Source organism: Zingiber officinale, chromosome 5B, assembly GCF_018446385.1.
Source record: "Zingiber officinale cultivar Zhangliang chromosome 5B, Zo_v1.1, whole genome shotgun sequence".
NCBI lineage: Eukaryota > Viridiplantae > Streptophyta > Magnoliopsida > Zingiberales > Zingiberaceae > Zingiber > Zingiber officinale.
The window spans coordinates 16,539,474-16,556,344 of record NC_055995.1 but is presented as its reverse complement, the minus strand read 5'-3'; the positions used below and the strand labels follow the sequence as shown (position 1 = coordinate 16,556,344).

At 39.7% G+C, this 16,871-nt stretch overlaps 1 protein-coding gene across 1 annotated transcript; it reads right to left on the bottom strand.

Moving 5' to 3' along the window:
* Positions 1-453: 453 nt before the first annotated feature.
* On the bottom strand, positions 454-4,378 carry LOC121986534 (WD repeat-containing protein 75-like). Its single transcript, XM_042540499.1, has 9 exons — positions 4,298-4,378; positions 4,049-4,189; positions 3,899-3,943; positions 2,860-3,026; positions 1,953-2,031; positions 1,793-1,878; positions 1,229-1,358; positions 1,005-1,137; positions 454-587 (listed from the first exon to the last, which is right to left on the bottom strand). Exons 1-9 carry the CDS (start codon positions 4,337-4,339, stop codon positions 454-456), a joined length of 957 nt encoding a protein of 318 aa, XP_042396433.1. The 5' UTR covers positions 4,340-4,378.
* Positions 4,379-16,871: the final 12,493 nt, after the last annotated feature.

Here is a 16,871-nt window from a genome sequence, read left to right as displayed (position 1 = left end):
TAATTCATACCGTAAGTGTGTTTATATATATCGAACTGACAAGTTTTCTTTAGGGCCAACTTCTACTCAAGCTCTTTAAACATTGCATCAAAATAAAAAAATTGGCATTAGTTCTGTGCTAAATGAAAATCATATTTAGAGGAAAAAGCGGGAGTGCTGTAGATGGATATATTAACCAAGCATATTAATGTTTGACCTGTCTTTACAAGTTCTAAGCATATATATTAACCAAGCATATAACCTAAGAGGAATAAGTTACAAAATGCTACTTGATGTTTGACCTGTCTTTATTGGATTTTGCGGCCCCGGTCTTCTTGTAGCCAGGCACAATGTAATACTTGATGTTGACTCTACCTTTGCAGTTGTTTCGGCTTGAGGAGTGGCAAAGAATGGTGGAGTAGAGGATGGATTTTAGGTATTCATCCGTGCCATCGAGGAAATGACTTATTCCTCTTAGGTTGCCACAGGAACAGGATCTTCCACATCGAAGAAAAATATTACCCCATTTCCTTTTGCATCAGCATCACCTGCTGAACTGAGAAGAGCTAAGACGGCGAATTGAGATTCATCATGGGAACAGCTTACGGCTGTAAAAAAATGGGAACCATCAACAAGACAAAAGATTACAATCTTCTAACTACTCAAAGAGAAAATAGTATAAAGTTAAAGAAATATAAAAAATTCTATAAATATTTCACAAAATGTGAGCTTTGTTTGTAATCATACACCATTCGCAAAGCCACGGTAAGTTTATACTGGTCCAACAATGGACTGGTTCTTGCTGCCTATTTTGGACATTTGCAATTTATTAATATTAGTGCATGTATGCTAGAGACACTTGCAAAATAGAAGCTTTAGGACTCAAGATTGTTGTTGTATAGAACTGTTGACATGAACATCTAAAGTGCCAAAAATGGACTGGTTCTTTTTATTTCATTTTAATTTTCTGGTTCTTTTAGTCTTGGATTTATACTACGATCATTTAAGAGCCAAAAAATGCACACCTTCTGTAACAATCCCGTGAGACCAGTACAATGCCAAATTTGAAGTACTCCAAACTGAAAGTTGTGGCTTTAAACCGTGTGTATAGGACACCAGATATTCTGATTCCCCAACAAATGAAGGCTTTGTAATTGGCTGTACAAGAAAAAGGAAAAAAAAACAGATGTAAGGACATTCACTGCTATTTCGATTTGCCAGATAACAATATAGGCAAAATGATGATTACCGAAAGTGTATCTCCAATCATAGCCACAAGAATATTGGAATCTGGATCCCATAATGTAATTATAGTCTCAGCTGCAATAGCAAGGACTGATCCATCGGCAGAAAAAGCAGCAGCTGTTAATGATTTTCCCCTGTCATCAATTCAAAGAAATTAATTTCATGGGAGTTCCACTGTGCAACAACACTATATGATGGGAAAAGAAATATATGCAAGCAAATAATTTCAAAAAATAGTTTAAAGATTTCACCAATAATTCAATTAAAAAACAAGGCATCCTTTAAATTAAGAAACAGTATCTTTTTTTCATAATTAATGTATATACAAAATTGCAAGTTCCATACGCCCAATCAACTGGTTCAGCTCTGAGTAGCATCAAATACAAGTATTACTTTAAATATCTCTGCTTGATTTGAAAGCTGTCTGCTTCCACAAATTATTTCAATTTCATTCGATACAAATAATTTTTTATGTTAAAATAAATCATAAAAACTAAAAGGCATCAAATGAGCAATGATATTAATATAATAAAGGAAAAAACATTTCATTGGCAGCAAAATTTAATACTTGTATGAACCAACAGATTGGCATCTCCAACCAGTTCTCTGGATTGATTCATTATTTCTGTCGGCATGAGAACCATGAACCCAAACCTGAAAAATAGATTACTCATTTAATCATTATATACAATGGGGCAACAGAAAGAAAAGAGCCTAATAGACACTACCTTAAAATCACCACCATAAGATGATGTGACAGCCATGTTGTGTCCAGGGCGAAATGCAAGAGATGAAACTTGAGCATCACTACATCAGAAAGTAAAGAAAATATAAAAAGGTGGTTTATTTTATCTGTTAGAGTGGAAGGTGTAAAGGGTTAAAGAAGTGCAAAGAAAACATTAGTCAAGTAGTGAAAATCTTATAATTTGTCCTGGAGCTCCGAAGGATAAGATTCATGTAACTGATTCCAAACAGTTGGGACAAACATGGGATGGTAGTAATGATAACGGCAGCAGTAACAAAGAACCAAGAATTATTAAGCAGCAGAGAACAACTTGGCAACCAATCACTCAAAGAAGAGCTAAGCCAGCCCACAACCATATGGATCACTCAAGGATAAGCAACGTCAGCCCATAACCATATAGACCAGAAATGAAGTTTCAATATAAAATTGATCAACATTTAACTAATTCAAGATTGTCAACTTGAAGAATTTCTCTAAAATGAGTAATGGTAACAATCAAACTTATCACTCTTTTCCAACAATCAAAAGGTTCAATATGCTGGAATAAGATATGATCTGATCATTCAAGGATGCTTTTCATATTGCAAAAGAAATGCGTGAATGTGCGGATATAATAACCAAATCATAAGCACCAAAACTATATAGAAATTAAAAACCAATGAAACTTCTGTTACATAAAACTAAAGTATCTAGAAAATTGAAAAGGAAATATGTTTGTCTCACTGATATGAAAGACCACATTGGTGTGCCAAATTAAATACTTCTCCAATTGACATCATAGAAAATTAAAAGATTGATGGTCCCTATTCGCAAAGTTATGAAAGATTTATAGAATAAATAAACAAAAAAATAAAGAACAATAGATGAAGCTCTGTTTGTAGTCTTCTTACCTGTGAGGCTCATATATGACAGTGGATAATAAGTACTCTGCCACTAGGGAACCACGAGTCCAGTATTTTAGACAAACCAAACCCCCTAATTTTTCTTCAGGAATTGTCACATCAATGGTAGCCATTAAGGAGCCATCAAGAGAAATGGCTACAAGAGCCACATATAGCTGCAACCATCGAAGTACAAGTACATCCACGAAGAGTTAGCCAAAAATTCAAAGATCTAATTCATCATCTACAAGAATTATGATAGCTATCTATGTTGTAATGCAAAAGTAATTACATGCTTAAAACAAATTATGACAGCAACCAAGCAGATTTTAAGATTGACTCTCTCAAAATGCATCCCCAAGACATTATTTAAATAGGTGCAAATTTGTGATCTCGCTCTATTGAAACACAAACTACACACCAATCCTAGCATGGTAGTTTAGCATGAATCTCAGAAATTATTGAGCTTTAAACTAAATTAAATCTCTATCTTGTCCCAGACAATCCATGACTGATTACTCCAGCAATAGAAACATGTAATTGAATACCCCACAACTGCCACAAAGAGAGCCTGTGGGAGTTATGACACGTGCATTTCCAGTTTCCAGCAAATAGGAACCAATTGTGGTACTTTCTAGCTTATATCCCTGCCTTCTATGTGGCTGGCTAATCAGAATCAAAATGGATATTTTTGTACCCCATAACTGAGTTGTATCAAATATACTTGTTTCTAGTTAATGGAACCCAACAGTAACAGTGATATTTACAGAGCTAATTCCTGGAAGCAATAATGTCTTAGCAAAAAATGACCCAAAGAATCCATAAAAATGCAACTCCAATCAAGCTGTTTACAGAAATTTGGCAGTTGGTACAAATAATGCATTCTTTCCAAATGTCAAACTACAAATTAGAATTGCTTCTAAACTAACAGCCTACTAATGCATGGACGATTGACTCAAAGAGCTACGGATACAACAGAACAAAAGTTAAGGTAATAGTCATAACAGATACAGCACCGCAAATATATCTTGATTAGTTAATGGCGTACCATAACGTCATCTGCAGGCTGAAAATTTCTTTTGCACACTTGGACCTAAGCAATAAAATAAATATCATGAGAACTTGCTTTTTCTTAAAAGGAAAAAAGAGATGTCAAGCTCTAGATGATAATATCAGAATGCAAAAATAGAGCCATCACCTCTGAAACCTCATGGTTGTCAAACAAGCTATAGAATTGTACACAATAATCTTCAGTGGAAACAGCAACTAATCCAGTTGTCTGCTCAAATGCAACTTGTGTGCAGGATCCTTCATGTTTGAGAGGAAACGAAAAAGGAGGCTGAAGATATACTAGAATATATCAACATACGAAAGTTTATCCAGGAAAGGTTTTCAGTAAAACTAAGCCAACAAAGCATTGATGTCTAAACCATATGGTATGACAAACCTTGATTCCCGATATGGATTTTGAGATATCCATTGTAGGCATTTTTAGCAGATGAATGTGATTATCTGAACAAGATACCTGGAAAAAAATATGAATTAACATTGGCTTCCAAATTTCAATTAAATCAAAACATCAAAAGCAGTACAAAGCAATAAAAAGTAGTGTGACAAGTAGAACTATAGAGGTTTATCAATTCTGTATAGGATCATCAGTTGCCAATAATATGCAAAATGCCTGTAGATTTACTAAACAGGACCTCCTTATTAAACATATAATAAAAAATGGAAAAAAACCTCATTTTCAATGAAAAAAATAATGTAATGATATATAAGAAGTCTCCTTAGTTAAGTTGGACATCCTCTTTTGAGTAGGACTTCCTCTTTGATTCCCACGTGATTGAGAACCAGGAATCCTAATTAAAGTGTTTTGGTATTTTAGTCAGATTGAGCCTCACTTTGACTTCAACAACTCTAAATATATAGTGCCTAGCACAAACTTCATCAGATTATGTACTCATCTATGCAAACCATATTTTTAATCAGTCTTCATCAGATTATGTACTCATCGATCCGTGCCATCGAGGAATGACTAAATCATGAGAAAATACAATCAGGGGAGGGGGAAAATTGATGCAGTATGAATCCGGCAAAATGGCTAGTTCGGAAAATAATCAAAAATAAACAAAATCTTATTCTAGAGGGATGGAAGAAATTTTACCTTTCTTTCTTCCGTTCCTCCTACTCTCGAATCTGCTCTGCGAGGAAGGAACTAAGATCGAAGGGTTCAGAGGAGTTGAGGAGCCGTGAGAAGATTAGGAAGGGTAAGCTGACTTTGATTTTTTTTTTTTTTTTTTTTTTGAGCAGACGACATTTCAAGAAATAATAATAGCATCGAATGCACATTTCATCTCATCCATGTGCCATAACACCACAGGAAGAAGCCAGAAACTGCACTCGTTTATATAATTAGACCACATGTAACACACTGCCATAAGATCATTAAGTAGGATTTTTTAACATGCTTATACAAACTTCAAACTGTTCATTTGGCATGGAAACAGCTGCTGACTCTGATTCTATTCTTCTTTTTTATCAGATTGTGTAGCAGAATTTTTATGAGGTTCCACAAGAGACTCTGTACCTGCATTTAAACCATCAACATTTTTTGAAGCAGGCTTGTATGGACAAGCAGCTGGCACCCTTGCAGGCTTTCTGTATTCCCAGCCGAAAAGCCTGTAGATCTTACCGACGATGAGATCGAAGAGCAGAGGCAAGGCGTTAACGACGGGGATCAAGAACAAAGGCAACAGGCACGCAATACAGACCATCCTGGCGATTGTTCCGCTCGGCGTCTACACTCCGCTGGATCTGCGTCGAGGGCTCGAGAGATTTGAGAAAGGATAAGCTGACTTTGATTGAGGAGATGGGGAAATGCGAGATTAGGGATCTCGACTTGGAGGAGTTGGGCCGGCGTGAGGAGTTTTGCGTGAGGAGTTTGGGTCGAGATTAGGGTTCAGAGGAGATCACGCGGCAAGGAGAGGAGAAGGCGCTCGTGGAGAGGAGAAGGCGCTCGTGGAGAGGAGAAGGCACTCGTGGAGAGGAGAAGGAGAGGAGAAGGCACTCGTGGAGAGGAGTGGAGAGGAGAACTCGTGGAGAGGAGTGGTGAGGAGAAGGCGCGCGCGCGTTGAGGGTTTAGAGTTTAGCAAAGCGAGGGCTGCGAATTTATTTTAAGTGAGTTTAGGGGAAACATACACAACACTTTAAAAAACGTTTTTTAAAAAAATGTTGTCTTTGACCATAAACAACAACACTAAAGACAACACTTCATTAAAAATCGTTGTCTTTAGTAAAAAGTAAATACCATAGACAACGCTTTTCACTAAAAGCGTTGTAAAACAAAGAACGACAACGTTTTTATTAAAAAGCGTTGTCTATTGGGTGTTGTTGAATGCAAAAATTCTTGTAGTGAAGGAGCAAAGAGGCGGGGTGGTGCTGTCCAATAGCTAGGCGATGACCACAGCGAGCTTATCCGAAGGAGGTGGCAATGCAAAAAAAGGAAATACCTTTTCTGTTGGTGTCGGTGACAGGAGAAAAGGAAGAGGGGGAACCTTTTTCATGAGTGGCAGCAAAGGGGGATACAAACTATGTATGTCAAATCCCTAGGTTTGAGACTCAAATGCATCTCCAAACTATTTGGCACACTCCATGGCTCGTCTAGACTCCCAAGTAGTACCCACCTGAGATCCATTTGCCATGGGTCCCAAATTGACTCTTTGAGCTCCCCCTAAAGCCCTTAGCCTTAGCCATCTCACTAGGTAACTCATTCACAATCGCTAGGCCACATCGATGCACTTCCGGTGACACTTGACCTCCGGTGAAACCTTTTTCGTGAGTGGCAGCAAAGGGGGTGGTTGGTTGGAGCTTTGCTTGCAATAACGTGGATGGTCAGCGATACAAGAAGGCAACAGGAAAGGTTGACTACAACAATCCTTGCTGCAAAAGGGTGAAAAAGAAACAAGGAGTTGCATGTGAAAATTACAATGTTGAGAAGAAATCTGGTGCGACGAGGAAGAAACGAAGGATAATGGTTATGATACATGTAGAAATTAATAGGTAGAGGAAAGAAATAATATAAACCTTTTTTATTTTTTTTCTAAAGCCAATAGATTTATTTATAGAAATTATCCAAAATAATAATGGAAAGATTAAATAAAACATACAATCAAAATAATTATAAATATGATAATATAATAGACTTGAAAATATTAATTTTTCTATATGCCAAATATGTTAGTTAGAGCCCTAGAGTCAATCATTTGATGATTGATGTATGGACTCGTTGTATCATATTCTTGTATATAAATAAAGGCATTTGTTTTTGGTTATTCTACTTGTATTGGTGTCAAATAACTAAGTATAATAGCGTCCTTGAGTAGAAGGTTCTTACCTATATCAATCGATTGGGAAAATCGATAGTGAGATGATATAGGGAACACTACTCTTAATTATTCCTTGTCAAGTATTAACATTCAGGGACAATGTTAATGCGACGAGACTAGCATGTAGGTCAACTCGATGACTTAATCTCACAAGTCATGGATATGGAGATATCAAGTTGACACATGGGTATGCATTGGAGAATGTATACTGAATGACCCGCCATGAGAAAGTATCATGGATCATTATATGAGTGTCATATACTTTCTCATGTGGTTATTAGTATGACTATTAGTCCTTGGACCTGAAGTCACCATGGTTCCCTACATAAGGAGTTACGTACTTTGGTTTCGTCAAACGTCACCCGTAATTGGGTGGACTATAAAGGCGATTACTGGGAATGTAACAAATTATGCGGAGGGATGTGAGTGATGTAGATGGGATCTATCCCTCCTATATGACGGGAGTGACATCGATATTCTTGATAGAGTGAGACCACTAAGTGCATGGTCATGCCCAAGTGAGTCAATATGAGATATTGAACTCATTTGATTGAGTGAGTCTACTTGGAGTTCAAGATTTAGATTGATTAGAGGATGACATGGTCTATGCCTTATATTGATCAATCTAGATGTCTAGGATACGGCGGTCCCGTTTAGCGATTTTCGGGCGCAATCGCGGAACGAAGCCCCTTGCGGGGTCAGGGGAAGCACCCCTACTCACGATATAATCATCACGAGTGTTCCTAAGCGATCCTACAATGCCTTAGTCCGCTGTCCCAAAAGGATTTGGGGTGAAACCCTGCCGTTTCGGAAATATCTTTTCGGTAGTCGAAGCCTACAAGTGTCTAAACATTTGTGCTTCGCTTCTACGAGAAAATTACCCATAAAATCAATAAAAATCATAAAAATACAGAAACTTACAGATCTGTAGAATTTCATAAAATTCAAAATAAAACATGTATACGCTTCGCACGTGGCTCTGATACCACTGTTGGGTTTTTCGGGCCGCAAAAACCACTTTTTGCGTTGCGGAAACCTCGAAACCCCCATGCCACGGATCTGTGCGAAGAAATAAAATTATGTAAAACTTTCATATACATGTTTTCTACTCCTAGATCTACATTAGATCTACAAAAGAAAAAGGTTACCCTTGATGCGAAGCCCTTCGCAATCCCGCTCGTCCAAGGTTCGTCGCCAGATCTCGAGAGTATCAAAGTATATACTCCTCTATGTGTATCCACACGAACAACTCGATAGAGAGAACCTCTAAGGATGTGCTAGCAACCTTAGAAGATCAGTAATGGTGGAGGAGAGGGAGAGAAGAGAAGAGCTTGAGGAAGAAGGAGTTACTCACCAAGCACACAAAATGCACTAACTCCCTCATCTAAAGTGGCCGACCACTTTAAGAGAGAATGTAACCTCCATGGGATGCCAAGAGTCACAACTCTTGGTAACTCCCATGAGGTGGCATCTCACTTAAGCAACCATGATGATGTGGAGCATCATCATTGGTCCACTTCTCGCCAACTCACCAATGAGGTGGCAAATGGTCAAGTCAAACTTGACTCTTCATACATTGGTGCACCTCCGGTGACACTTGGCCTACAAATCTAACCTTTTTAACCTTGGACACCTTGTCCTTGGTTAGTTTCTCCTTACCTTTAAATGGCTTTCCCTTGCCATTTATTGGCTTCTCCTTGCTATAGTCATATGCAACCCTAGCATAAGACTTTCCCTTAGCCTTAGAGACACTAGATCGGTATCCCAAACCCGATCTATCATTGTTGGGTCTTTGGCTACCCAACACCATACCTAAACCCTTAGATACAACATTGAATCTTTCTTGGGTTTTCTCCAACTTATCAAGCTTTGCCTTCAAAGATTGATTTTCCCTTTCTAGGTTCCTAACCCTAGAATCAACATGTCCACCATGGACATTCCTAGACCTACCCTTTCTAGGAAGGTATCTCCCCTTCTTGGGATTAATGCCTTAGGTTTCCTTAGGTCTACCATTTCTAGATTTATCATGAATAGACACCTTAGGATTATGATCTACAATTACCCTATTCCTATCCTGATATTTGAAACCAAAATTTTGCATGGGTAAATAATAAAAATTATTTCTAGCATGCATGGAGGAATTTAAATTTGACTTCAAATTTAAATTAGTGTTTACCTTACCCTTTACCTTTAGAGCTCTCCCTTAACATGAGCCTCCATTCTTCCTCCACTTCTTTTCCCACATCCTTAAATGCCCCAACTTTTTGAGCTTTCTCTTCCTTGGGCATTTGGTGTGGTAGTGCCCTATTTCACCACAAGTGAAGCATTTAATGTGCTTCTTCTCCTTCTTCTTCTTGGCACCATTATTCCTACAACCCAAATTAGTATCTAAAATAATTTGAGTGGGTTTAGGAGTTACCTTCTTACCCATTGGACATCTACTTTTGTAGTGTCCCCTTTCATTGCATCTTAAGCACACAATGTGATCTTTTGACTTTGCTTCAGTGGAGGTGCTCACTAGGTTGACTTCTTCCAAGATTTCTTCTTTTTCTTCTTCACTTGTCTTGGATTCTTCTTCAACCTTTGAGGATGTAGATGTTATATCTTCCTCATCCACACTTGTGGATGGCCTTTCTTCATCCTTTTCCTCAAATGTGACCAAATTCACTTCCTCTTCTTATTTTTGATGTTGAATTGGTCTCCACATCCGATTAATCCTTCTCTACTTGAGCTTCTTCATCTGTTTCTTCGGATTTTTCCTCCTCTTATGTAGACAAAGGTTCTTCCCATGAAACCTTCTTTATCTTGCTCCATAAATCATGGGTGTTTTCATATTCACCTACACGACTCATCATGTCATTAGGTAAAATATCAATTAAAATAGACATTACCTTTGAGTTTGCCTTTGCCCGTGTGGTTTGCTCCTCCGTCCAATGTCGTGGTCGGAGCTTTTTCCCTTTCTTGTCTTTTGGGACTTCGAACGGCTCCTTGATCACCATAATGGTGTCCCAATCTGTATTGAAGAAGACCTCCATCTTCATCATCCAATATGTGATGTCCCATAAGTCTCCGCCTTCGAACTTTGGTGATTCTATCAAGTCGGTCATCTTCTTGTAGTTGCTCTTCTCGGCGGTTAGTCCGGTGAAGTGCGACCTTCGCTCTGATACCACTTGTAGGGTGATCGGTGGCCGACTTGAAGGGGGGTTGGATAGACAGCACCCCCAAATACTCGCTTCTTTCTACAATGTTAGTGTGCAAGCAGAAATACAAACAAACAAGTAGAAAGACTAAAACTAAGAAAGGAAATGCAAGCCGCTAACACGTTCGTTTACGTGGTTCGGAGATAACTTGCTCCTACTCTACGGAGTATCCGTAAGGTGGACGATCCCTCAATCCGTCGGTGGATTAGTCCCCGCCAAACTCGGCAAGCTCAACCTCCTTGTGGGTGGAGAAACCTCACCACAACTCTCACCAAGGACTCCTTTGACGCTAGGGCACAGGTAGACTACTAATAGAGATTTACCACCTCTATTTCGTCAGAGATAACCAAGCTTCCAAGCCTTGGTTATATAGGTCGCGGGTTGAAAACCCTGCCTACCAGTCGACTGCCAAAACATGCAGTTGGCTGCCCTCTGTGAAAATTCGACCATTACATCCCAATGGCTCGATACCAGTCGACTGCTAAAACTAGCAGTCGACTGCTCCACACTGATTGAGCGAACAGAAGCATTCTGTTCGCTCCCAATCGACTGCCCAGTCGACTAAACCAGTCGACTGATAAAACATGCAGTCAACTGGTACCGAGTACATTCTCTCACAGCACTCGGACCCTCACCCTTACGACTCATTTGACGCTTCCTTCGCAGCCTTGATCTTTTGCCTTCAAGCCTACTTCCTCTTTGGCTCTCGTCCCTCAGATGCATGCAAGCCCGCGACTCGTCCCCAATGCCATCTTCGCGTATGCCTCGAAGTCACTTCCCTCGGCCCTTGTCCTTGCTACCTTGTCCACGGTCCCTCGGATGCTCCATCCTTTATTGGACCCAAAGCCGTCAACCTGAGTCAAATGTGTATCCTGTAGTCCTACACAACTCAAGTACACATATCAAATAACAAGGGTGAACCTAACTTAAACTCTTTGCCCAAACACCAAAACACATGGTCCCGTGGACCATTGGGATTACTCCAACAAATTGTACCAGCAATCTCTCCAACCGGATGATTACATCTGCAATCTCCATGTATTGTCAAATATCGAACCTCAAACATCAGGACTCAAGCTTGAGTCAACTCAAACTTAGTCAACCTAGTCAATCTAACCCAGGGGATATTGCACCAACACTTATCAATTAATATTATATGCGCAGTCCCCAGCAACGCCACCAAAAGCTTGATGTGTGCCCACAAGTATTTGGATGTCATCAAGTAATAAAATATCAATCCCATAGGGAATGGATATATGCACTAGAATCCAAGCACAACAAACTAGCTAAACTATTGAAAGATTTAAGATTGCAAACACAAATGTAAAGAGAAGTAGGAGAAAGAGAGAAAGGGAAAGAGTATTGAGGAACTTGTTTTGGGAAATATTCTAGGGGTTTAGTTTTATTGTGATGCTAATCAATGTATCATGGATCACTTATTATATTGTCTATCTTCTATTCCTATGCACTTGTAGAAAATTAGATTCATTACCGGCTCTTTTCTGTAGAGGTTAAGCCGGAATGCTATCTTAACCCACATCCTATGCTACTAAATGGAAGTGATTCCTATGAAGTCCGGTAACGGGATACCTCTGTCACTAGGGCCTCTCGGTCATAAATTACAAGAATGCACTAACACTCAATAACATAGAAATAGAAATAACAATTATGTCCAATTCCCTACTTCCTTGTGGAGGATTGCCTCTCTTTCAAGGTAATGCCCTAGATGTCCACAAATGGGATGCCCTTGTCTCTAGGGCCCCTCGGTCATACGATCTAGGGCATTCCCTCTACGGGATTACTAATTCTACACAAATATTCAATCAAACATGGAGATTAAGCTTAATCACAATACACACAAATAAGATCAAATATATACAAGGCATAGCAATATCATATAGATAGAAAATTGACAAATCTATGAGTTTTATATCAATTCACACTACAATTACTTCCTTAATCCTAGAACAAGAGATCTACTCTATAACTAGGAGGAAAGAATCCAAAGACATAAAGATTTAAGCCAAAATCACCAAAACTCAAGAAAGAGAAGAGAAGAAGGCTTATCCTATATGAAGAGTGGTTTTCAAATCCAAGCCACACTTCTAAAGAGATGGAGACGCTAATTCAGCTTCTAATCATCCAAGAAAGAGCTAAAGAAGTCTAGATCTCGTCCAAATTGGATCTCGCCAAGGGGAGAACCTCCCTCCCCTTGACAGGAAAAGAACTCCCCTTAAATAGAGCTAGGCACGGGCCTTGCACGACCCGTGCCACAGCCATGTAGATTTCGCATGGCCACAATTCGCCTGGGCTATGTTCTAGTGGCACAGTCATGTGGAATCCACACAGCCACAGCCCGCTCTAGCTCTGAAAAATCCACACAGTCGGGTGCTGCTCCTTCTCTATTTCAATGACACGGCCGTGTGGATTCCACACTGTTAGGACCAAAAGTAGCTAGAGGGGGGGTGAATAGCTCGTCGCTCGCTCGTTGCTCGGCGTTGCTTGTTTCTTCTAAGATGTGCAGCGGAAAATACAGAAACAAATCACACAACGCTAACACGGTTGGTTTACTTGGTATCCACCTCACAAGAGGTGACTAATCCAAGGATCCACACCACGCACGCACCCTCCACTATGAAAACACTCCTTTTCGGTAACTACCGAGGGCGGAGAAGCCCTACAAGACTCTCAGTACAAGAAGAAAGGAAAGGGAAACAAAATACAAGCGCAAAGCTTACAATGAGTACAGAAAACCCTAACCCTAGCTTCTCTTCTTGCCTTTGATCCGCCTCTTGACTTGGAAAGCTTCCAAGATCCTTCAAGAACTGGCGATCTGATCTTTGAGAGCGCTGTGGAGGAGTTGGCGAGAGATCTGGAGTGAATCGGTGAAGTTCTGCTGAAGAAATCGCACGCCAACAGCTATAAACGACGCCAACGGTCGAATCCCAATCGATTGGATTGCTCCCAATCGATTGGGGAGGCTTTGGATCGATCCACGGATCGATCCAGAGCGCCTCTGTGCTCTGGAAAAACTTCTGGATCGATCCACGGATCGATCCAGCACTTATCACGCGAAGCAGCAGCGTCCCAATCGATCCACTGATCGATTGGGACCTCTGGATCGATCCACGGATCGATCCAGAGAGGTTCTGACCGTGGGGACTCACCGGATCGATCCACGGATCAATTCAAACCTGCTGGATCAATCCACGGATCAATCCAAACCTGCTGGATCAATCCACGGATCAATCCAAACCTGCTGGATCAATCCACGGATCAATCCAAACCTTGGTTTTTGCCCAAAACCAAGCCCAAAGCCCCCTAAACCAGCATCTAGTCAACCATGACTTGTTGGTACATAAGACCTAGCATCCGGTCACCCTTGGCCAGCTAGGACTCTCTCACCAAGTGTCTGGTCAATCCCTTTGACCCACTTGGACTTTTCTCTTCTTGCCAAGTATCCGGTCACTCCCTAAGACCTACTTGGACTTTTCTTCCTCGTGCCAAGTATCCGGTCAATCCCTTTGACCTACTTGGACTCTCACCAGATGTCTGGTCAACCTTGACCCATCTGGATTTCTCTTGCCTGGCTTCACTCACCAGGACTTTCCCAATTGCCTAGATTCACTCACTAGGTCTTTCACCTGGCTTCACTCACCAGGATTTTTCTCCTGCCTAGCTTCACTCACTAGGACTTCCCAATTGCCTAGCTTCACTCACTAGGTCTTTCACCTGGCTTCACTCACCAGGATTTTCCCAATTGCCTAGATTCACTCACTAGGTCTTTCACCTGGCTTCACTCACCAGGATTTTTCTCCTGCCTAGCTTCACTCACTAGGACTTCCCAATTGCCTAGCTTCACTCACTAGGTCTTTCACCTGGCTTCACTCACCAGGATTTTTCTCCTGCCTAGCTTCACTCACTAGGACTTCCCAATTGCCTAGCTTCACTCACTAGGTCTTTCACCTGGCTTCACTCACCAGGATTTTCCTCCTGCCTAACATCCCAGTTAGGACTTCCCAGTCAAGTATCCGGTCATCCTTGACCTACTTGACTCTTCTTCAATCAATATCTTATTGTCAAACATCTAAACCCAAACCAAGACTCAGCTTGGTCAACCAGGTCAACCTTGACCTGAGGGATGTTGCACCAACAATCTCCCCCTTTTTGATGTTTGACAATACCACAATAACACTTACAATGCCACATGTAAGTTAGGCTAATCCCATAGCCTCATTCTTCATGCCACTAGGTAATGAAAGCATAAGTTAAGCTTTTCATTCTCCCCCTAAGAGGGAAAACTCCCTCTTAGATAATGAAAGCCTAACTTACTCCCTTTCACACGTCCTTTCATTCTCCCCCTATTGGCACACATCAACCTATGCCCCCTCTTTGGGCACACTTCAACAAATCCATTTGTTGAAAACTCTCCCCCTGAAGAGTTGCTCATCATTGGTTACAACTTCACTCATTGAACCAACATGATAATGAAGGTCCCATACCCTTCATTTATCCTTAACTTCTTCCTCAATGTAGACAAATACCCAACCTTGAGCATTTTCTAACATCTTGAGTTCCCACTTGAAATAATGAGGATATCCACTCCCCATTTCAAGTTCAAAAGCTCGTCCATGAGCATTTTCTTTAAAGAAGGTTAACCACCTTCCAAGGTTCATGAAAAATAATTTTCATGCCTTTAAAGAGTCCCTCCCCCTAAAGACATGGTGGTAACTTCTGTCATTGCACCAACAATGACTTGGAATCCCTAAACCTTTAGGAAACCCAGATTTAGAAGTTTTGAGGTTCAAATGTTCAAAATTTGAAACAAACCTCAACCTAAACTTCAATGAAGTCTTCCTTAACCATTCCATCCTTGTTTTCAAACACGAAAACACCCTTTTTATGTATACAAATGTATTTTAAGGGTTTGGAATGGTTACATAGACTAACCATGGTTCAAAGATGCTGAAGTCGGCCTTCCCGGCCAAAATCAGCAACTTGGATCGATTGGAGTTGGGATCAATCGATTGAACCAACCGAATCGATCCACCGATCGATTCGGTGTGTGGATCGATCCACTGATTGATCCAGCGAGCTTCTGCTCGCAATTTATCCACGAATCGATCCACGGATCGATTCAGAACTCAATCGATCCATGGATCGATCGAGTTCGATAGTTGCTGAAATTCCATTTCGGTCAACGAAACCCCTAGAAAATTCTATAAAATCCAAAATCATGAAATTTCGTGTAGACATTATTTAGGGCATACTTAATCATGGAAAAATAGCTTTCTATGAAAATACTTTATATTTTCAAAGATTGACACAAACTTGAAAACTTGCAAAAACTTTAGCGTTTTCTTCAAGTTTGTGTCTAACTATTCAATGGTGATTACTATCAAAAGATAGCCTTCACCAAAGTTTTCCAAAACATTTTAAAACATTTTCAAAACCAATATCCCATCATGTTCCTTGGGCATAATGCACATGACTTGTACATTAGCTTTCCCAATGATGGGAAAACACATAACTATGTGTTTTGATGAACTTAAAACTCAAAAGAATGCACTAAATCAACATCTTGAGTTTTGTTCATCATCCTAACATCTCACTTGTATCTAATGTGCACTGAAACACATACAAGTCATCTTATAGGTCTTTGTGAGATGTAAGATTTTGGTTTTGCCCTATTCTAGGGATCATGCATATCTATCTAGGCATTTTGAGAGGTAGACATCCACAAAGGATGTTACTTGTTGATTTACTTGTTAAACAAATGTCACTTGTTTATTCCACTTGTTGTAAACAAATGCCACTTGTTTAACTAATGCCATATGTCCTTAATTTTTAAGGAAATAAACATAATGCATGATAATGTTATGACATACATCAAAATAAAATAGCTTTCAAAAGAAAGATTCCTATAACTACATGATGTATGTATGGCATGACATGGTATTTTTATATTTTTCATGATAAGTCATGAATGCAAAATACAAATAAGATAAAATATGATGTCATGGCATATTATGAGCAAACAATCATGGCAAGGTTTAGCATAAATAAAATATACCTAGATTACCTATCTAAGTATCGTTAATCTTAGCTAATCCTAAAACTTAAACCCTAGATTGCCCAAAGTGCTTCAAGAGAGTGCCAAAACCTAAATGGGCATTTCTAATTCTCTTGATTAATTTATGCCAATTGAAATTAAGCTTATCCTCAAATGTTGGCATATTCCATTTTTCCTCAAGAGTAATCACATAAATCAAGGCCCGGAGTGCCTTAAAATTTATAAGAGAATACCAAAATCCCAACTTGGTATTTCTCTAGGTTTTCCCAATTTATGCCTTTTTAAGATAAAATCAATTTTCCACCATTAGGCACATTTTACTCTTTCAAGGAGTAAATAATAATTCCATTTCATTTTCAAAGG

Coding starts and splice junctions, on each gene's coding strand:
- LOC121986534 (XM_042540499.1), bottom strand. CDS start 4,339: ATGCCTACAATGGATATCTCAAAATCCATATCGGGAATCAAG. Junction 2,032..2,859: donor GTCATATATGAGCCTCACAG/GTAAGAAGACTA, acceptor TTTCTGATGTAG/TGATGCTCAAGTTTCATCTC. Junction 588..1,004: donor TCACGGGATTGTTACAGAAG/GTGTGCATTTTT, acceptor ATTTTTTTACAG/CCGTAAGCTGTTCCCATGAT.